The sequence below is a fragment of the Peromyscus eremicus genome, chromosome 5 (genome assembly GCF_949786415.1).
Source record: "Peromyscus eremicus chromosome 5, PerEre_H2_v1, whole genome shotgun sequence".
Taxonomy (NCBI): Eukaryota; Metazoa; Chordata; class Mammalia; order Rodentia; family Cricetidae; genus Peromyscus; species Peromyscus eremicus.
Genome location: NC_081420.1, coordinates 121070814 through 121094443, shown reverse-complemented (window position 1 = coordinate 121094443; position 23630 = coordinate 121070814). Strand labels below are relative to the sequence as shown.

Below are 23630 nucleotides of genomic sequence, written 5' to 3'. Positions count from 1 at the left end.
TACTCTAGGCTCATACGACCATGTACTTACACAGTGAGTAGAGGGGCAGCCTAGTTCAAGGTCATGACTTACTCTTACCCGTCTGATTGCCCTTACATCTAGGTGTCTGTGACTTGTTGATCCTATGCTCTCCTATGCCGTTCCTGACCACTTGTTTGGGTTCGAGGGAAAGTCAGCAGTCCATCTCAATTAGTGACATAACTATCTCTTACAAAGTGACACAGCCCTCAACAAAACCCTTCCTCTCAGCTTGTGAGCTGCTAACGAGAGGCTTATTTACTTGTTAATTTTCTGCCCATTTGCTTTAACTTTCCAAAACTTGATGCTCAAGGAAAGTTCTAAGAATGATATAACAGTGCACACTACCTTGTTATTTAACTGTTCTTAAATGACTCATTTAGCAGGCGCTGACATTGTATTAAGTTTCTCTCTGTAGTGCCAGGATAACAGAGCAAGCTGGCCACCACTGAACCATACCTCCAGCCCATAAACCTGACTTTTACCTTAACAAGTCCTTTCCCTTATTTATTAAAACTTCTCACACCAAACTGGAAGGAGGGCTTCTCCAAAACACAGCCAATTAATTAATTCTCCAACGTCAGCTGAGTATCTTAGGATTCCAGTCCATTCTAACACTATCTACCCATATCATACAAGTGAAAGGGTTCAGTTCCACGTGACTGCCCATTTCAGATGCCAATCCTAAATCCCACACCTAGTGATATACATGTGGTATTCACAACTCCCTCTTTGAGGGGAAGCATCTGATAATTTGCTAATGTGACTCACAGAACTAAAAACAAACAAACAAACAAAAAAACCTATTACCTCTATGTACTGGCTCACTACAAAGGATAAAACTCAGAAATGGGAAGCTGGAGAGATGGTTCAGCTGTTAGGAGCATTTGCTGCTCTTGTAGAGGACCCGAATTCAATTCCCAGCACCCATGTGGTGGTTCACAACCATCTGTTAACTTCGGTTCCAGGGGATCCAATGTCATCTTCTGATCTCTCCAGGCACCAGGCACACATACATGTAGGCAAAACACACTTAAAATAAACACATCTAAAAAAATTTGAAAGACACCGGGCGGCAGTGGCACACGCCTTTAATCCCAGTACTCGGGAAGCAGAGCCAGGCGGATCTCTGTGAGTTCAAGGCCAGCCTAATCTACAGAGTGAGATCCAGGACAGGCACCAAAGCTACACAGAGAAACCCTTTCTCGGAAAAACAAACAAACAAACAAACAAACAAACAAAAATTGAGAGACAGACAGACCCACTCAGAAACGGCCGACAGGAGACACGCACGGGGCAAAGGTGACCGACACTAACTCTGGATTTGATCTCCTCTTGGCTTTGGTGCTGCTGCTCTCTTGGTTTTTGGTACAAAGCTCCTAAACACGGAGTCTTCTCACAGTCAAGGGAACAGGAAAGTATCTTCTGTATACCAAGGCCACGCCAGGGGCTAGGGACTCCTGGAGTCTCGGGTTTGTTCTCAGGAAGGAGGAGGAGGAGTGGCTACAGGGTCGGCCTTGACTGTCTCACTTCCCTGCCTGGCCTCAAAGCCAGGCTGAATCATCACTAATACCCAGTGATGCCCATATACACATGGAGCCCTCAAAACCCACAGGAACAGCGCTGACAGCCTCTGTGCAGCTCAGCATGTCCAGGAAGACCATGGACACTCTGCACCTTCCATGGGCCGCACCCTCTGCAGCTCTCCCGGTTCCTCATCTGCACCCTCTAGAATAAGCTAATCTAAGCCAACATTTTCCTAAGTCCTAGGAGCTGCTACAGCAAATTCATCCAAATCTGAAGAGGGTTTTATAAACTGAGGGGACCTTCAATTTGTACCTGGTGGTTTAGAAATACAGATGACAACCTACAAGATGCATCTGACTTCTGAAGTTGTGGCTGTCCTGTAGGTTCTGCCTACCTCCAGAGAGCAGGACCAGAACTGAACAGAACTAAACAACACCCAGTTAGTGTCTGCTGGGGAACTGCTTGGTACAGTGTAGGGTAAGTGCCTGCACAGCTGTCATCAGGAGTACCAGAGCAAAAGGTGGGTGAGAGGAAGAAATAGCTCCTTATGGGAGAGGGACACACAGAGCTCCCCGAGGTCTTAGTCACTGGTCATTAACTCCATTTCAGAAGAGGAAAATCTAACCTGGCAACTAGTCTCTACCCCAGACCTGTCAGAAGCCCTCAGCAGAACAAACTCCTATGTCAGGAACAGTTAGACAGAAAGACAATCATCTCACCCCTATCACCCACAAAACTAAAAACAAAACAAAACAAAAAAAAGTGACTTTTGAACCCAAAATCCCCCATTCAATTTTATGGTTTTTGTTTTACCTGGATATTGCAGCTTTTTCCATTATTTCCTGCTGAATGAGCCCAGATGGCTCAATGACATCTAATATAATTATGCTCCACAATTTGTCTGATTTGGGCCTTTGCAACACAGCAGCTTCATCCTCTATATGTCTCAGCCAAAACTCAAGTGTTTCCTTAGGGAAGTGATTGGCTTCAGATATGAGGTCCAAAGTGACACAATGCTGGTCTTTCTCCACAGAACTATAGGGCTTAACCGCACCAAGTGTTCCAGCAATTATAGGCAAAAGAGAGAAGCCTTCAGACACATCCAACACATAGAAAGGGTCAGAGGTGCTTGGCGCAATTGAGCTCTGTCCACTTCCAGAGTTCATCTCAGTATCCTGACCAGGAGGATCCACGGGCTGGCACAGCTTCTCTGGGGCCAGTGAAGACAACACCTTCCTCATCGCCATCTTAAAGCCTTCATGATATGGAATGTTATTGAGCAAAGCAATCTCTGTAGGTTCTAACACACAGGTCTGCTCCAGAGCATCTGCTCTACTGGTCTGAAGGTTAGCTAGAGCACTGCAGAGCTCAGCCTCATTCCCTAGAGAGAGCAAGTCATTACTCTTGGTAAATTTTTTTATAACTTCCATTTCATGTTCCAAATTCAGGATATTGATGCTCTGGATTCTCAGGTAACAGTCCTGACAAGATGCTTCCATTGTCACACGGTCCCCAGGCTTTATCCAGTAGTCTGCATTAGTAAGAAAGAAAAATATACATAACTGATTGTCTTAGTCAGGGGTTCTATTGCTGTAATAAACACCATGATCAACAGCAAGTTTGGGAGGAAAGCATTTATTTGGCTTGCACTTCCACATTATAGTCCATAATTGAAGGAAGTCAGGGCAGGAACCTAGAGACAGGAACTGATGCAGAGGCCATGGAGGGGTACTGCTTAACCGCTTACTCTCCATGGCTTGTTCAACTTCCTTTCTATGGAACCTAGAACCACCAGCCCGGGGTAGCCCCACCCACAATGGACTGGGCCCTCCCCCATCAATTACTAATTATAAAAATGCCCAACAGGCTCACCTATAGCTCCATCTTATGGAGGCATTTTCTTATTTGAGGGTCCCTCCTCTCAGATGACTTTAGCTTATGTGATGTTGACATAAAACATAACTGTCCCCTTGTCAACTTAAGCTCTGACTAGGTCCACTCCATGGCTGCTGCTGTTCTTGGCAGTCATCCCATGATACTGGCATCTCCAAAGTGCTAGGACCTCTTGCTGCAACTGAACCGTACCTCAAACTTGCCCTGTGGCTAAAGTTGACCTGGATCTCCTGAATTTCCTCCCTCTACCTCCTAAGTGTTGGGATGACAGACATGTACTACAAAGCCCAGCTTCTTAGTTTTTCTTTGTTTTTACTATGATCAGTAGATGTACTGCCAAACTGAGGAAAACATGGAGATAGAAAGACGATTTGTCTATAAGCAAAGATAGATGAAATTCGGGGATCAATATCTAGCCTCATTAAATAGACATTCTTAAAGAGACATTCTTTTCTCTAAAGGTAATTTCCAAAAGAACGAAAGCATTCGGCACAATGGTATCTACTAGTCGTTAAACATTTGGAAATTTGCATGTTTAGGAACGTCCCAGTTTAAGGGAAGGCTAAGTCCTGCAGTAAGGACTGTACTGTGCTCCTTTCTGAGTTTCCATGTGGTCCACTGCTAAGCCACCATGTGTAACTGTCACTTGTCTCTTCAGCCCTAGAGCCAGATGAAAACACAGTCTGTACCCAGGTGTGGTGGCACACGTCCATAGCACCAGATAGTGGGGAGCTGAGGCAGAAAGATTGCTTGAGCCCATAAATTTTGCTTCATAACCTAACTACCTGAGTTCAATGCCTGAAATCAAGTGAGTAGAAGCAAACAGTTGTGCTCTGACACATGCATGCAAGTGCACTCCCCCAAAACACCTCAAACATCACAGACAGACAACAAACAATTATAAATGAAAAACCAAAGTTGTTATTTTTATGTTTAAGCATTTAAATGGCCTTTCCCTGAGGATCCTTGAAGGGATATTTAAATTACCATAAGAAAATGAAAATAGCCGGGCGGTGGTGGCCCATGCCTTTAATCCCAGCACTCAGGAGGCAGAGGCAGGCGGATCTCTGTGGGTCGAGGCCAGCCTGGTCTACAAAGCCAGTTCCAGGAAAGGTGCAAAGCTACACAGAGAAACCTTGCCTCGAAAAAAACAAAAAATAAAAATAAATGAAAATAAATGAATACAGATTTTAAAATGTAACTTGTTGAGAGCCAAGCTTTTTCACTTCCATATCTTATCATTCCTCCACCACTCTAGGGTAGACAGCATTGTCCTAGTTTCAGATATGACCCAATAAAAGATCTTTGCCAGCAAAGTCATTCAACAGGAGAACCAAGACCTGGATCCAAATCTTCAGACTACAGATTTCACAGTTCACTGGCCTGGTGAATCAGATCCCTGATAGAGACTACACAGACATGTACTTCCTTCCTGCTTTAAATGGGTAGTTTTCCATGTATCTAACTGCGGAAAACATGGAAACCCATCAAACCCATATAAACCGTTTTCTTTTCCTAAATAGAAAATACCTTTAATATAAACTTTCCCCAGGGAAGTTTGCAGATCTCCAAATTCTCTTAAAAGTGCAAGATTTTGTACTTGCAGGACTGTGTAGATTTTAATTTCTATATGTGTTTACTGGAGGGCATATGCACACGCCCTGGCATGATCAGAGGACAACCTGGGGGAGTCAGCTCTCTCTCCCACTATGTGGGTTGCAGAAATCAAACTCAGGTCATCAGGACTGGCAGCAAGCACCTTTATCCACTGAGCCTCTCTCTAGCCTACAACACACATTCTTATGACTTGGGCTCTATAAATGTCATCAGGTTCTCTATGAGTTAAGTACTCCCTTACTTAATAGCTCTACAAATGTTACCAGGAGTTAAGTACTCCCTCACTTAATACTTTCCTAACCCCTTTTGGGAGAAAGAAGAAGAAAGGAGGAGGGGGAAGGGGAGGAAGAGGAAGAAGAAGAGGAAGAGGAAGAAGAAGAGGAAGAAGGAGGAGGAGGAGAAGAAGGAGAAGGAGGTGAAGGAGGAGGAGAAGGAGAAGAAGAGGAAGAGGAAGAAGAAGAGGAAGAAGGAGGAGGAGGAGAAGCAGCAGCAGCACTCACTTGAGAAACACTTATAATAAAATTAAAACATTAATTATCATGGTTTCTAAGCAAGGTCGACAGGCAAATTCGTGAAGTGATTCGTTTCTGGTTTGTTTGTTTGTTTTTTAAAGTAAAGTTTCTTTCATCTACTGACAACTAATACTTAAAACTATGAAATGATTAATGACAAACACAGCTAAGGAGCATGCAACAGAGTAATTTTTAAATTTTAATTTATTTCTTTAGAGATAGGGCCTCACTATGTAAACCTGGCTGGCCCTGAACTGGCTCCAGAGTGCTGTGATTAAAGGTGTGTGACACTGTACACAGTATTTTTGTTTTTTAACAGAATATCTTTTATTTACTGTTGGACAATTTCATACACATAAACACCACTTCTTGATCATATGCATCTCAACCCCACCTCCAGGAACTCTCAGCCCCTCTCCCACTTTCCAGGGTAATGATTGACTCTCTCTTATTATTTTTTGAGACTGGGTCTCAGTGTGTAGCCAAGGTTGGCCTAGACGTTGCTATATAGACCAGACAGGCCGTGAATTCCCAGAGGTCTGCTTGCCTCTGAGGCCTTCCCAGTCCTGTGACTAATGGCATGTACCACCACAGCTGGCTTTAGTCTCTCTTCTTAACTATGTATTAGTTACTTTTATTTACTTTTGAGCAAAGACATTTATAATTCTGAAATATTTAAGTAATATTCTTTTGCTGAAAATTTCATCTGCAAAGGATTCTTTATTTCTCTTTGGTCAGTGACTCAATTACTTAGATTAAAGCAACAAATTTTGTTTAATTGTTTTTTGGTGGGGAGAGGTTTGGTTTAAAAATTTTTTTAAGATTTATTTATGCATTTTTTAAAAATATATATGGATATTTTGTCTGCATGTATGTCTGCACATCAGAAGAGGCTTTCTGATCCCATGGGACTATGGGTGTAGACAGTTCTGAGCTGCCATGTGGGTGCCGGGAATTGAACTCAGGTCCTCTGAAAGAACAGCCAGTGTTCTTAACCACTGAGCCATCTCTCCAGCCCCCCAATTTTTTTAATGAGATAATACTTACCTGCAAGGGCCTGTACTGGATAAACAGCCTGTTCCCAACAGGTCTCCTCACCAGGACTTGTGGACAGACTGTGCTCGTCATCCAGGTGGAGAACAAACCAAACCATAACAGCATCCAGCAGGCCTTCTTTAACAGCAGGAATGCTGAGAGGATGCGGCTCTTTAGTTGCAAGACCCTTTAATTCCTGAACAGTAATGTAAAATGGGTAAGAGAACAGAGTTTAGGAAACTAGTAAGGAGGCAAAAAATTCAAATGATAAAAAAGAATGAGAAGGTTTTATAAATCGAATATGTATTTCCCTCAATGTCATACCTGAAACCGATTCTCAAAGTTCACAGTCTTTGTTGTTTGAATCTTAAATGTTCTTAAAACAAAAAACCCTGAGCCAGATATTGGGGTGAAAGCTGAAAGATCAGAGAAGCAGAGCAAGCCACAGCCAACCTTACCTCGATAATTCCATAAATCCTCTGACTGTTTGCCTCTGCGTCCTCAGCTGAAAGAACCCCAGCCAAAAAGCCTTTAGTTCCTGTCTCCTCACGCCTTATAGACCTTTCTCAGCCCACCCATTAAAGGCTGTGTGTGCTTCCCAGTACTGGGATTAAAGGTGTGTGCCATCACTGCCTGGTTCTGTTTCTCTCCTAGACTGAGTCAATGTCATGTAGTCCAGGGTGGCTTTGAACTCACAGAGATTCAGATGGATCTCTGCCTCCTGAGTGTGTTTTGATGTATTGTGTCCTCAATATATTGTGCACCCTAATAAAGTTTATCTGAGGATCAGAGGAAAAAGCCAGCCACTATAGTAAACATAGAGGTCAGTCAATGGTAGTACACACCTTTAATCCTATCACTCAGGAGGCAGAGATCCATCTGGATCTCTGTGAGTTCAAGGTCACACTGGGAACAGAGCCAGGCTTGGTGGTACATACCTTTAATCCCAGCACTTACCATAAAGGTTTAGAGGTCTGTACAGACAGACAGGAAGTGACAGAGCTGGGCAGGAAGAGGAAGTGATATAGCTGGGCGGAGAGAGGAAATGAGATGCAGAACAGAAAGGCATATAGGTGTGGGTATACAGGAAGTAGGTCTCTTTGGAGACTGAGGTGTCAGTGAGGTGAGATTGTCTGTGGCTTTTCCTATTCCTCTGATCTCCCAAGTTTTTACCCCAATATCTGGCTTCAGATTTTTTATTAATAAGACAGTTTAGCAATTCGTCCTACACGAGTGCTAGAATTAAAGGTGTGTGCCACCATTGCCTGGCTCTCTATGTTTAATCTAGTAGCTTGTTCTGTCCTCTGACCCTCAGTCAATTTTATTAGGGTTCACAATATATCACCACCAGTCTCGCCCTGCCCAGTTAGGGAATCACAGACTATCACACATCTGCTAAACATACAGCAGACACATACACACACTACTGACAAAAACACATCAGTGATGTAGTGCTGGAAGACAAAAACATGCAGCAAAGAACGGGGTCATTTTATTCGGGAAAAGTATTCACGAGCACACGCACACATATGGAGAGAAGAGCAAGCCCGGAACACACACTTCAAACAAGCGATACAGGAAGAGACATTTCAGAAGGTGACACTGGGGCCTTTGCATTTCTGTTCTGTCCTCCTTCAAAGTGTTAAAGACACAGACACTGTTTTTAAAGCTAAAACCTTCACAGGTTTGTGTGTGTAAGGAAAAAAAATCAAATAAAAACTATTTAAGTAAGTAAAAGAACAGCTGTGGGGTACTTAACAGCCACACTCCCACTACTCCCTGGACCACTGTGTCTGGTTAGAAAAAAACCTTAGAACCCAGGACTCTCAACGTCGCAAAACCAAACTTAAAACAGCTGCACACCACCCTCGAGAAAAGGGGAATTAAAGGGGAAGCTTCGACTCCATTTTCAAAATTCATGCTGAAGCACCCTTCCTTCAGTCTTCTCCCACCCCACCTCACAAAGGCGCAACCTAGACCACACGTCATGAACACCATTCTTTCTTCAAGACAGTAGGAAGGGATGTATTTTACAGTTCTCTTCGGGCACTTTACACACATCTTCCTATCATCCCCAACACACGCACACACAAACTAGGGCGGTCTACCTGGCGGCCTTCCTCAGGCCTGTTCTGGCTTTAAAAGGCAAACCCCGAGCAGGAAGTGTAGCTCGGCAGTACAGAGGCTTGTCTAGCATGCGCCAGGTTCTAGGGCCAATCCCTAGCATCCCCAAAACAAAAGACCTAAATGTCTCTGTCTCAGGAGTCCTTCAGCTCTTGGTGAAATGGGATATGCCATTACCCTAACACAATGGTTCTCAACCTTACTAATGCGGCAACCCTTTAATACAGTTTCTTACGTTGTGGTGACTCCCATCCATAAAATTGTTTTCGTTGCTACATCTTAACTGTAATTTTGCTACTGTTATGAATCGTAATGTAAATATCTGTGTTTTCCGATGATCTTAGGTGACCCCTGTGAAAGGGTCGTTCAACACCTCTCCAAAGGGTCGTGACCCACAGGTTGAGAAACACTGCCCTAACAACTTTAATTTGAAATTTAGATTCTTGGGTTTAGATTATTGCTCATTTTAAGGAAAAACATTTATTTGAGAAAATACCATGACAAAGAGAAAAATAATGATCTAGGCTAGAACTTTTGCCTCTGCACTTACATACATAATAACATGGCAGAATTTATTACTGCAAGCAGTTTCATCTAAAGAGCACACATTATCTTACTTTTACTGTCACAGTGAATGTTCATGTAAAGCACACAGCACAGCACAGACTCTCAACAAACTCTAGAGAGCTTTTCCCATGCATTTAAAAAGAATTTTTCAAATGGGAATTTTAATTTGCTGCTAATCATTTCTTCTTAAGTAGAACCTCATGTACATTCAAACAGTAAGACACAGCTGGGCAGTACTGGTGATGGCGTACACCCTTAACCCAGCACCCACACAGGAGGCGGAGGCAGAGGCAGGTGGATCTCTGAGTTCGAGGCCAGCCTGGTCTACAGCAGGAGTTCTAGGACAGGTCTTCACAGAGAAAGCATGTTTTGAAAAAAAAACAAAAACAAAATAAAACAAAACAAAACAAAAAGTAACACTTCAAAAGGAAAAAAAAAGGTAAGACTTCATACATTACATGAAACAATTTAGGAAATTCTTAAAATTCTTAAAAGTAAGAATTAAGGGCCGGGCATGATGGCACACCACAGAGGCAGGCGGATTTCTATGATTTCTTTTTTTTTTTTTTTGTAATTATTTATTTATTATGCATACAGTGTTCTGCCTGCATCCCTGCAGGCCAGAAGAGGGCACCAGATTTCATTACAGATGGTTATAAACCAACATGTGGTTGCTGGGAATTGAACTCAGGACCTCTGGAAGAACAGCCAGTGCTCTTAACCTCTGAGCCATCTCTCCAGCCCCGGATTTCTATGATTTCTAGGCCAGCCTAATCTACAAAGTGAGTTCCAGGTCAGCCAGGACTGCTAAACAGAGAAACCATGTCTGGGATGGGGGGTGGAGAGGAGACAAAGAATTAACTTCTTGATTTGTTTTACCTGAAGACTGTTGAAATCCACTTTCATAATTTCAAAGCACTCTGTCAGAGGCAAATACCCTCCAGGGATCCGACTCATCTTCTCAGTTGTATATGGTTCAACTGCTTCTCCACTATCTACAGTAGAGTAGGCTGGGCTCTGAAATTTCACATTTGCTGGCAAATGGACACCAGCAATGTCCGTAGTGCCCACCCTGGTAAGAGTGTAAGAAAAGGAGAGGTAAAAGATGGGTTGTTTTTTTTTTAATTATCAAAATCATTATCTAACAGTTGAGAAAATATAAATATAAAATGATGAAGTCTATATTAAAATGAACAACTTTGTAGGACTGAGAGATGGTTGCTGTTCTTGCAGAGGTCCTGACTCCCAGTCTGACTCCCAGCACACACCACCTGTAACCCCAGCCCCAGGGGATATAACACACTCTTATGACCTAGAGACACCCCATACACATGGCAGACAGTCACACAAACACACGTGCATAAATAAAAACTGAAAAACTTTAAAAAAGAAAATATTTAGAATACATATTCAACCGATTCATATTGAAATGTACACCTGAATTCCAGCAGGTTAACAGAAGACAAACAAAAATGAACAAACAGCGAAACTTCACCCAAGAGGACAACCAAACAGCGTAAGAGCATCAGTGATCACCAAAGCAATGAAATCAAAACCACACTACGTGCCACACCCCCACAATAGGAGCAGTCAACAGCCAGGGTGACTGAGGACACTGTCTCCCATGACTGTATCTATTGGTATTCTTTAATGAATTAAATTGACACACCGAGGCATTTATAGACATAGAGTTGACAGTCAACCAGTACATCCCCCTTCAAACAACTTGGTAGCTGGGGTCTGTCTGTCTGTCTGTCTGGTATCCTTGTGCCTACCAACCTCTAACCATTTTTACTATTGCCCTGTAACATGAACAAAGATTAATGAACAATTCACAGCAAAGATGAGCAGTAGCTATGGACTGCTAATCAGTTCAGTGTGATTTTTATTTCTTTCCTTTATTCATAAACACTACCTAAAATATCTTTATGTTACCTTTACACAAGAAGGAGACATCTTTGAATGATTTAAAATTCCATTCTGCCCAATCACTGCATTAATGAACTTACTAAGAAAACCAATACTAAAATTTATCTTCACACTGGAAATCCTTACTTGAATCCTTCAATTGAAATCAATCTGAACTTAGTATTTTTCTATACAAACTTCTCACACAGTTAAACCACAGTGAGCTGTATGAAAACAATTTCCATTTAGAAAAAGCTGGGCCGGGCAGTGGTGGCGCACGCCTTTAATCCCAGCACTTGGGAGGCAGAGGCACACAGATCTCTGTGAGTTTGAGGCCAGCGTAGTCTCCAAAGCGAGTTCCAGGAAAAGGCGCAAAGCTACACAGAGAAACCCTGTCTCGAAAAAACCAAAAAAAAAGAAAGGAAGGAAGGAAGGAAGGAAGGAAGGAAGGAAAGAAGGAAGGCAGGGTGAGCGAGCTGGGTTTAATCCTGGAGTTCTTCTTAAAATAAGTAAGACTAAACATAAACACGCACTAAGCCTTGAAGTAGTTTTGGGGGTTTTTTTTTGGGGGGGTGGTTAGAGGGAGGCTTTCTGAGTCAGGGTTTCTCTGTGTAGCCCCGGCTGTCCTGAACTTGCTCTGTAAGTTCCTGGGCTCGAAATCAAAGATCCACCTGCCTCTGCCAGCACCCGCACTCCACCAGTGCTGAACTAAAGGCGTGCACCACCACTGCCCGGCTTGGAGTGTTCTCTAGCCACTCACCTGTGGTGTCTTCGGATCTCTGCACACTCTACTGCCATCCCAAATATAACAGCACTTGCTGGGATAACTTTCCCATATTGTCCACAATTTCGCTTTTCTCCTTTGGTCTGAAAATATAACAAAAGTCACATCATTCCATGTACAAATAAGAGAGAGAGAGAGAGAGAGAGAGAGAGAGAGAGACTCTGTGTGTGTGTGTGTGTGTGTGTGTGTGTGTGCAGGCTAAGGAATTTTTCCTTTAAAAAGTATTTTCACTGTTTTGTGTGTGTATATATAAATATATATGTTATTTAATGTTTAGAATACAAGTACAAAGAGGTAGAGAGGTGTAAAACTATATCAGTTCAGGATACAATTTAATGAAAAAAAAAAAAAAAAAAAGAGCCCAGTGATCGTGGCACATGTCTTTAATCCGAGCACTAGGGAGGCAGAGGCAGGCAGATCTCTGCAATCAAGGCCAGCCTGGTCTATAGGTAGAGCTCCAGGACTGCCAGCTCCATAGAAAATTTCTGTCTTGAAAACAAAACAAAAACAAAAATGGAGGGACTGGAGAGATGACTCAGAGGTTAAGAGCACTGGCTGCTTTTGCAGAGGACCGAGGTTCAATTCCCAGCACCATAAGCAGCTCACAACCATCTCTAGCTCTAGGCCCACAGGATGCAATGCCTTCTGACCTCCACAAGCACTGCACACATGTGACAAGCACACACACACATCCCACAGGCGCACACACACTCAACAGGCACACACACACTCAACAGGCGCACACACACTCAACAGGTACACACACACTCAAGAGGCACACACACATCCCACAGGCACACACGCACTCAACAGGTGCACACACATCCCACAGGCACACACACACTCAACAGGCGCACACACACTCAACAGGCACACACACACTCAACAGGCACACACACATCCCACAGGCACACACACACACTCAACAGGCGCACACACATCCCACAGGCACACACGCACTCAACAGGCGCACACACATCCCACAGGCACACACACACACACTCAACAGGCGCGCACACATCCCACAGGCACACACACACTCAACAGGCACACACACACATCCCACAGGCACACACACACACTCAACAGGCACACACACATCCCACAGGCACAGACACACTCAACAGGCGTGCACACATCCCACAGGCACACACACACTCAACAGGCACACACACATCCCACAGGCACACACACACTCAACAGGTGCACACACATCCCACAGGCGCACACACACTCAACAGGTGCACACACACTCAACAGGTGCACACACACACTCAACAGGCGCACACACACTCAACAGGCACACACAATTCCCACAGGTACACACACACACTCAACAGGCACACACACACTCAATAGGCACACACACACACTCAAAAGGCACACACACTCCACAGGCACACACACCTCAACAGGCACACACACACTCGACAGGCACACACACACACTCGACAGGCACACACTGGCAAAACATTCAAACAGAAAAGTAAATACATATTCAAAAAACAGGAGAAAAAAAAAGCAGATGACATAGAGCTCAGCAGTAGAGAACACTGGCCATGTGTGAGGCACCAAGTTCAAGAAAAAAGAAAAACATCAAGGTCATTACCTATTTGAAAAATAAACTGCTGTTCCATGTTAAATACATATCATCTTCTATAAACAGTGGATTTTATTCAAGTCCCCTGATACAGCCAATGTATACAGTGAACGAACTGTACTATACATACGGCACATGGGCTATAGCAGAGGAGTTCAGTGTTCTGTCTAGTAGCCTTAACTCACTGAGTACCTTAAAATATTACCGAGCTAGTATTACTACCCTCTTTTCTAGAGATTTGCCAAAATTCCAAGCATTAACACTGTAAGATTCAAAGTACTTCCCTCTCCAACAACTACACTCAAGAATTTTAGTCAGTCCCTCCACAAATAACTTCATTCATACGACTCCCTTCTCATTGAACTCTTATCCGTAAACCTCACTGGTGCACGCGGTGCGCACTGTGTTACACCGCTGTACCTCACTGGTGCACGCGGTGCGCACTGTGTTACACCGCTGTACCTCTCTGGTGCACGCGGTGCGCACTGTGTTACACCGCTGTACCTCACTGGTGCATGAGGTGCGCACTGTATTACACTGATGTACCTCACTGGTGCATGCGGTGCGCACTGTGTTACACCGCTGTACCTCACTGGTATACACGGTGAGCACTGTATTACACTGATGTACCTCACTGGTACACGCAGTGCGCACTGTGTTACACCGCTGTACCTCACTGGTACATGCAGTGTGCACTGTATTACACTGCTGTACCTCACTGGTATACACGGTGCGCACTGTGTTACACTGCTGTTGAATGCTTTCTCTGGTTTCTTTTCAGGTACACAGACATACTCTGATATATTTCCAGTCTTGTGAACATTCTTGGGCCTCTTGAAATAATAAATTCTTAATCAGATTTGAGTGTTTTCACGTAGCTTACCTTTGGTTGCAGAAGTAAATGCTCCCATGCATGAATTAAACTCTCCACAATTCCTTCTCCAAACACACCTGCATCCACAGTTTCTGTTACAACTAGGGACACTCTATAGAATGATGTTTTAAAGATACATGTAAGTAAAATGACATGCTATTTATATAAAGCTGTCAAGACAAGAGGAAAAGGCAAACATGTTATAGAAAATCCCTATGTGAACTTTTCTGATACATTTTATTTTAGTATCTTCCCCCGAATCCTGGTGTCCCTTGGGCTCCTCTCTTCTACATCAGCTCCCTTTCCTTGCTCTAGGTGTAAAGGGGTTGCCTTCTCAGACTCTCATTCACTGCCTAAGTCCTTAAGAGTAACCGGTACCCACATCTTTACTAGTCCCTTCCTTAACATCAAACACTGAGCTTCTAACACTCCAGACAAATGTTTTTCTCCCAGCCAGAACTTGGGATGTGGAGACAAAAGGATCAGGCAGAAGTTAAAGGTAATCTTTGACTATGTCGTGGGTTTGAAGCTAGCCTGGGCTACTTGAAACCCTGCACTAAAAAAGCAAAAGCAAATCAGGGAGGGAATACATCCAGATTCTCTACCATCAATGATCCTTCTCAAAATGAGTTTTTGTTTTGTTTTTGTTTTCTGGAGATAGGGTTTCTCTGCGTATCCCTGGCTGTCCTGGAACTCACACTGTAGACCAAGCTGGCCTCAAACTCAGAGATCCTCCTGCCTCTGCCTCCCAAGTACTGGGATTAAAGGCATGCACCACCCCACCAGGAATGAATTTTCTTTTTGAGCTGTCTTTTTTTTTTTTTTTAAACATGTTTGTTTTGTGTGTGAATACATGTACACACTCTTTCTGTGGGTACGGGTGTACCATAATGCACATGCGGATGTCTGAGATGGTTCTCTCCTTCTACCTTGTGTGTGAATATGTGTACACACTATTTCTGTGGGTACGGGTGTACCGTAATGCACGTGTGAATGTCTGAGATGGTTCTCTCCTTCTACCTTGTGTGTGAATACATGTACACACTATTTCTGTGGGTACAGGTGTACTATAATGCACGTGTGGATGTCTGAGATGGTTCTCTCCTTCTACCTTGTGGATTTGAGGGACTGAACTCAGGTCATGAGGCTTGGCAACAAATGTCTTTACCCAGTGAGCCACCTTGCCAGTCATGATTTGATATGCAAATAACATTTAATGCTGACAAGAACCTTCCCTCCCAAAATTCCATCTTGACCGTCCACATTACACGTATCTGACTGCGCCTCTCCTACCCCTTCTCCAGTCTTCACAAACCTACCCCAGAGGTCCGCTCCTTTCCTCAGTCATTCATTCTTTCTCAGAAAGAAGGTTTCCCCTTCTCTAAACTTCTCTAGCTTTCACTGCCGGCACTGTTCACTTCTGTATCTAAAGATGTACAAAAATGTCATAAATGGCCCTTATGCTCCTCTCCAGATGTGGAGGCATCTGAGAGGTAGGGATGACTTGGGTATCCTCCACAGTACCTAGACCCAACTATACAGACAGACAGAAAACATTCAATATTTATAACTGCATACACTTAGAATATGAAAAGTACCTCAAATCGTCTAGTCCTGCAACTTAGTCCAGAAATCTGCTTATGGTCAAAGTGAACAAGTAAGAGTCTGAATTGAAATATCTATTTCACCTGCTTCAAAAGCACTCTGTGAGGAAAATACATATTACAGTAACCTTAGCTTCATGCCAGTCCAAATCTTATGTGGAAGCCCTAATCGTATACTTGGAGACAGAGCCCTTAGGAGGCAATTAAGGTTAAATGAAGTCACCAACATGAGGTCCTAATCCAGCAGGACTGGTGTCCTACTGGAAGAACCAACACTTGCATTAAGTCACACACAGGAAAGGTCACACGAGGACACAAAGAACAGGTAGCCAACTGCAGCCAGGAGGAACCCTACCTGAAAAATTATGTGCCTGTTGTTTAAATTCTGTGACCTTAGGCTCCTAAGTCAACTTAGGACAACGTTTCTGTTTTGTCTAAAATGAGTATACACCTGCATTGACAATCTGATACACTTCTTCTCTAACAAAGACCACTGACAAGTGTAAGTACCATGCACACATTACTAAAACTAGAAGAAGTCTTAAAAATCAGAGTTCAAATAACAATAGAGTACCAAAAACTTCTTTACATGTAGACTACATTTAAGTAAGCCAAAAGACAGACAGCACGGGCAGTTACATCACAAGTGTTACATTATGAAAGGGAAAGTTCAGCCGGGTGGTGGATCTCTGTGACTGTGAGTTCAAGGCCAGCCTGGTCTAATGAGTGAGTTCTAGGACAGCCAGGACTGTTTCACAGAGAAACCCTGTCTTGAACAATTTTTTTAAAAAGGAAAGCTTTAAAATGATGGGACAGATGACGTTCAAATCCCTTCTAGTTCTAATCTTCCATTGCTCTCCTGCCCACAGTGAGACGCAGGATGAAAACCTAAGGCTTCTCAGACTGCACGTACAGTATCTGAAGCCCAGAGGAAAACACTCTGTCAACTGGCACTTCTACACTTTCATTTTAATCAAGGATAGTGATGAAAATGGGATGTCTGCTCAGTGTGAACTGTTTACACTTTAAACAGTTACTTAACACTGCTGACCTACAGGAAGTCTATCCACTTTTATGGACAAAAAAGCATGAGTTTATGTGATGTGTTAAAGAAGGGTTTTTGCTAACTTCCTCAGTATGAATTTTTCTTGAGTTCTTTAGATACTTTTTAAAAAGTACGTTATTATAAAATCCTGTATCTTATTAAACTGGCTGATAACCGTACCACAAAACGAGGATGTTAGTACTTTTTTTTAACATAAGAAGCTAGAAATGCATCTTAATGTTTTGGTGAGTTATAAACACACCTTTCAGGAATGTGTTTTGGAATCTCTATATCAAGTGACTTCATGTGGAGGAGCTGAATCCCAGTCTCCATCTTGTTTGCCGCCACGACGTCACAGGCGAGCTCATACATGGTCCTGGACAATTCACAGGCGTACACGGAGTGCGCACCAGCTTGTCTAGCAAACATGCTGCAAGAGAAGAAAACCCACCATGAATACTTCCAACGTCTACAGTTATCACTCCAAACACGAGGTCTTCCTTCCCTTCCTCAATACAACCATCATTTCTTCTGCATTAAAGATTAGGGCCAGCAAGACGGCTCAACGGGTAAAACATCTGCCACTCAAGTCTGACAACTCAAGTTCAATCCCTGAAACCACAGTGGAAGGAGAAAACTGACTCCTGAGAGTTAACTTCTGGCTTGCACATGCACACTGTGGTGCACAGGCTTGCACATGCACATGTACACACAAAATATACCACACGTACACACAGATTAATAATAATCTAATTAGGCCAGGCTGTGATGGAGCACATCTTTCTTTAAAAGACTTATTTATTTATCATGTACACAGTGTTCTGCCTGCATATTTGCCTCTAGGCCAGAAGAGGGCACCAGATCTCATTATAGATGGTTCTGAGCCACCACGTGGTTGTTGGGAATTGAACGCAGGACCTTTGGAAGAGCAGCCAGTGCTCTTAACCTCTGAGCCATCTCCAGGCCCCTGTGGAGCATATCTTTAATCCCAGCACCCAGGAAGTAGAGGCAGGTGAATCTCTGTGAGTTCAAGGCCAGCTACATAGCAAGTTCTAGGACAGCCAAAGATACATAGTGAGACACTATCTTAAAAAGGTCTAAAAATAATAATAATAATAATAATAAATGAAGCTGGGCATGGCGGCGCACTCAGGAGGCAGATGCTGGCGGATCTGTGTGAGTTCAAGGCCAGCCTGGTCTACAGAGGGAGTTCAAGGAAAGCCAGGAATACAAAGAGAAACCCTGTCTCAAAAAAAGAAAAATAGTAATAAGCATCATCATAATAATAAATAAAAAGAATGAACTAGCAAACATACTTGTTTAAAAACAAACCATTCAATAAAAAATGACATCCACACATTTTGTTTTGTTTTGCTTTTTGCTTTTTTGAGACAGGGTCTCTCGACATTGCATTGGCTGTCCTGCAACTCACTGTGTAGACCAAGCTGGCCTCAAAGTCACAGAAATCCTCCTGCCTCTACCTCCCAAGTTCTGGGATTAAAGGCATGTACTACCACACCCAGCTCAGCATCCACACAATTAAGACACAACTGGCAAGAAGTTTGCTCAAAGGCTTTCTAGATTCCACCAAAATGTTAATATAAAAAAATACTCTAAAATTCGTTATTCAGAATTTCAATAACCCCAAGTTTTTCTTAGTTTTCTTGAACTTTTGATAAGTAAAATCATAGTAAAAAGTACAATACTAACAGTTGCATCAAGCTGGGCGGTGGTGGCATGTGCCTTTAATCCCAGCACTCAGGAGGCAGAGACAGGGAGATCTCTGTGAGTTGGAGGCCAGCCTGGTCTACAAAGTTAGTTCCAGGACAGCCAGGACTGTTACACAGAGAAACCCTGTCTCAAAAAATAAAAAAGAATAGTTACATGAATAACTCTAACAATTATGAAAAAACAATTGCCATTTTTATATACCAATGTTACAATTTTGCTCTCTAACAAAACTGTTCTGTCATGTAAATATAATAAAGAAAGAATAATTACAACAAACCTCAGTATTCCAGTTCCTGTGCCAATATCCAGAACACTTTTGGAGCCCAAGCACACGGCCTTCTGGATGGCTGCATTATAAACCCTGTTCCTCTTGGCGTCATTAAGCATGATGAAGTGCCAGCGCTCCACCAACCAGTTTGCAACACGGTAAAAGTTCTCCTTTGCATCACTGAAATCAGGGTTGAGCTTCACTGCTTTATGAAAATACCCAGCTGCCTCATCTCGAAAGCCCATTCTAGGGGAAGATATGAAAGAATACATTCACCTCTACATGGTCAATTACAGTGCCTCTGTTCACTCACTACCCCAGATCCCAGAGCAGTCTACCTCCAGGCAAAACTTTCTCCTTCTGTGAGTATGGCACTCTCCTGACTTCTTTTATGAATCTCTACCTAGGCATCTCAGAGGGCCTGTGTGTGGAAATGGGGCATCAAAGGCATTAACTTGTTCTGAATTGAATATGAGCAGATAAAAAATAAAAGACAAAGGGGAAATACTATTAAGTCATCTGAATGCTGCTTCTCAAACTGTGGTGAAAACCTCCTCATCGCTGTTTAAAACAGTTAATCATAGGCTGACTGCACTGCCCTTGACTAGACACTTCTCACATCCCATCGGACTTCAGCAGCATCCAAACTGGTCTCTACTTTGTTCACCCTATGAGCTCTCACTTGAGCAGACATGGATTTCTACTACTATCAAATTCTCTACACAGCTGTCATGAATCAGGAATTTACGGAGCACACATTCAACAGATCAGAACAAGTAGAATTCTCACTCGTTTCTTCCCAAGCACCGTTAGTCACCATCCATTCTAGAGAAGCTTCATCGTGACTATCATTCTAGGCATGGCTAAGACAAATGGGACAAGTAACAAAAGGGAGATGCTGGTTAGATTGTAGGCACTCATGTTTTAAAATTGAAATACTTAAGGTCAGTATACGTTACTTCTTTGTTACCCCGAAGGGAGAGGTATCTTGTTTATATTCTGAGACTGCACAGAACAACACATCACAGAAGAAAACACATGGTATTAATGTGAACAAGCCTCACCATGCTGAACCAAGATATGTAACAAGGAAGACTACTGCTGAATTCATTTACTTTATCAGAACCGCAGAGATTGTACACACTCCCTTCTCCAGAGCCCTGGCCCTGCACAGCCCTTGGGAGTAGGAGACAAAACTACTAGGTTGATTATTGTGCTGGTTTGAATGTAACTGGCCCCCATAAGTTCATAGGGAGTAACACTATTAGGAGGTGTGGCTTTGTTAGAGTAGGTGTGGCCTTGTTGGAGGAAGAGTGTCACTGTGGCAGTGGACTTAAGGTCTCATATATGCTTAAGCCATGCCCAGTGTCTCAGTTCACTTCCTCTTGCCTGCCGATCAAGATGTAGGACTCTCAGCTCCAGCACCGCCATGTCTGCCTGTACACTGCCATGTCCCACCATGATGACAGTGGACTGAACCTGTTGTAAGCCAGCCCCAACTAAATGTTTTCTTATAAGAGCTGACTTTGTCATGGTGTCTCTTCACAGCAATAGAAAATCTAACTAAAATAATTATCACTGGCTAACAGACTCTAGATATATTTAAGAGAAATTCTGTGGGCACTAAGGCACTTTTCAGCTCATTACTAACAACATCAATGATCTGAGAGAAGACAATGGTGCAGAAATGCATGAGAACATCTAGAAGGAATATAAAATGAGGTTCATTTATCAAATTCTTAAATCTGAAATTGCAACTTGCCAATTTGGCAGAACCATGCTCTTTCCCCCATTACTTTACAACTTCCAAATTCACACGCAATGCTAACTTTTCATTGTAGTCCTGTAATTTCTCAGGAATGTGTATGGTGTGTTGGTGTGCACAGAGTTCACATGACAGGCCTGATGGGTGCCCTTTGAGAAACTACTTCCAAGGCTGACCTTTGACTGTCACGTGGGTACTTAGACTGATGAGGGTTTTCACTGTTTTAACTGATAATGAGGGATCCAATGTGCCTCCATGTTTATATAAGCAATGTGACTTATGTTGCATATGGCTTTTAGTCTGGGAGTCTAGAGTCTAGGTATGCACCACAGGGAGGTGGAGACTAAGTATGCAACCTCCAATAAAAACCCTGTGTACCAGATTGCAAGCCCAGCGCCACTTTGAGATCTTTGGCAGCAGTTAACTCTGCAGCTCACACACGATTGAGCCTGTATGATAATGAGTATTCAGAGACAGGTAATGCCTGGGGGGCACTCACCAACCTAAGACAGAGCGCCTGCGTAGCCTGGGCAGGCATCTCCATGACGGGTAAGGTGACCTGCTGACGTCCCACCCAACCTAAGTCAGAAGCTCATTTTTTAGTAAAACGGGGACCTGTAGGACCCTGACCCCCATTTTGGGTAACTTTTGCCTTGCTTGCTGACCTTGACCTTGATATCCTCCCTATGCTAATTCCCTGCTGGGTTCCACCCTCCTGAATGCTTAAGGGAAGTTCTTTGTCTGTGTATCCCGCATAATGGGCGTTAACAGCTTAGATGCAAGATTATAAAACATCTCTAGCGAACTTCTGCCCTCTGGGGTTCTCCCATTGTGCTGTAAGCCTGTATTTAAGACCTCCTCCTCCTTCAATAATGGCATTCGGCTTGTTATCTCCCATAAAAAAAAAAAAAAAAAAAAAAAAAAAAAACCAATCCTGTGTACTAGAGCTCCCCAGCCTGCAAGCACGTGACTCACTGCGGAGGTGGGAATGTACACTGTGACTTCAGAAAGGAACCGAAGAAGACTGCTCTTGGATTCTTTCCGACTTGCCCTGTATTCCCTTTCCTTCTGCTAGTGTTGCTTTCCAATCAAACTAACTAAAGACAACCAGTTCCTGACTTACTACCAAAAGCCGCACCCACTTCGCCTGCAATGTGAAAGCATATCTGGCCTTTAACAGCCACCAGTCAGTACAAGGTGCAGGAGACACTGCAGAAGGGAAGTGTTCTGGTCCCCTGTCCTCAGGGCTCTCTGTGTGCATGGGAGGAAACAGCATCCCAGGGCATGGCGCCAGCAGCAGTGATGGCAGCTTACCTAGGACTCCACCCAGCGGAGTTTCATTAACAGTACGCTCCAAATTTATACTTCCCCATTAGGCTTTCTCTGGCACCCCAAAAGGAAAAATTCTAGCAAGTTCTAAAGAACAGATGCACCAGTTTTCTGGCAAGGCATCCTGTGAACCACAGCTGTGCCTTTTCAAACAAGGACTGGATCTGAGTCCAGTAAAGAAACCTCTCCCTTCGACAGTTCCTCAGTCCCAGGGGTATGACTCTTAAATAATATACTGTAAAACTGCCATGGCCCTGCAAGATGGCTCAGCAGGTAAGGGTTCCTGCCACTAAGCCTGAACACCTTAGTTCAGTCCCCAAGGCCTACATGGCAGAAGGAGAGAACCAACTCCCAAAAGTTGTCCTCTGACATCCACATGCAAATCATGGGACATTACCCACACACATGTACAAATGCACACATACCCACATGTGCACACACAAAATAAACCTAATTTTAAATTGCCAGATTACATACCATCTTTACTATTCCTATATTCTTTTGAGTTCTCCTTATTACTAACTAATCACTCACTCCTCCGATCCTGTTATGGTTAATTATGTACAATAAACTTTCCCTATTTAAATTATTCTATCTACAGGCATAGTGGTGTATACATGTAGTATCTGGCTGAGACATCACGTAAGCCCACAAATTCCAGCCCAGACTGAGCTGGTGGTAAGACTCCATCTCAAACCAAACAAAGTAAGTTAATGCATAATTTATACTTGCTTTGGACTGATAAAGAATAATCTTCAACAAGTAATAGTTAAGTCACTACAAACCTGAAGAGATGCTCTCCCATACTATTGCAAATCACTTCATCATCAGGAAATAGTTCCAAGGCCTGCTCATAGCAACCAAGTAAGTCTTGTATTCGACCGAGTGCATCAAGCTCTTCAGCCCACTTGAAAAGTGTATACTGAAAAGTTTCCTTTACAAACAAGAAAAAAAGTACAAATTAGTAAACAAGAATGAAGAACACACAACTCTAGCTGAAGAGTCCAGCAAATGGAACTATAGCAGAAATGAATGATGACCTGAAATTGCTAATTTTTAGAAAGACTGTTTGCCAAATGTGGTGGTTTGAATAAGAATGGCCCCATAGGCTCATATATTTGAATGCTTAGTCCCCAACAAATGGCACTTGTTTGAGGATTAGGAGTTGTGGCCTTGTTGGAAAAAGCATGTCACTGCGGGTGGGCTTTGAGGTTTCAAAAGCCCAAGTCCAGACCAGTGTCTGTCTGTCTGTCTCTCCCACATCCCTTCCTTCACTCCCTTCTTGCAGATCAGGATGTAGCTCTAAGTTAATGCTCCAGTGCCATGCATGCTGCCAGGCTCCCCACCATGACGACCGTGGACTGCACTTCTGAACTGTAAGCAAGACCCCCATTAAATCTTTCTCTTATAAGAACAGTGACTAAGACAC

At 43.2% G+C, this 23630-nt stretch overlaps 1 protein-coding gene across 1 annotated transcript in view; it reads right to left on the bottom strand.

The window, feature by feature from the left end:
* The window catches only part of LOC131911901 (protein arginine N-methyltransferase 9), a 34847-nt gene that overhangs the window by 6403 nt on the left and 4814 nt on the right, over positions 1-23630 (bottom strand). The window contains exons 2-9 of the mRNA XM_059264319.1: positions 22987-23135; positions 19117-19353; positions 17371-17538; positions 14469-14571; positions 11962-12068; positions 10173-10365; positions 6615-6798; positions 2359-3076 (exon numbers count right to left, since the gene is read on the bottom strand). Coding sequence (XP_059120302.1) covers positions 2359-3076; positions 6615-6798; positions 10173-10365; positions 11962-12068; positions 14469-14571; positions 17371-17538; positions 19117-19353; positions 22987-23135 — 1859 coding nt within the window. The remainder of the gene's footprint in view (positions 1-2358; positions 3077-6614; positions 6799-10172; positions 10366-11961; positions 12069-14468; positions 14572-17370; positions 17539-19116; positions 19354-22986; positions 23136-23630) is intronic.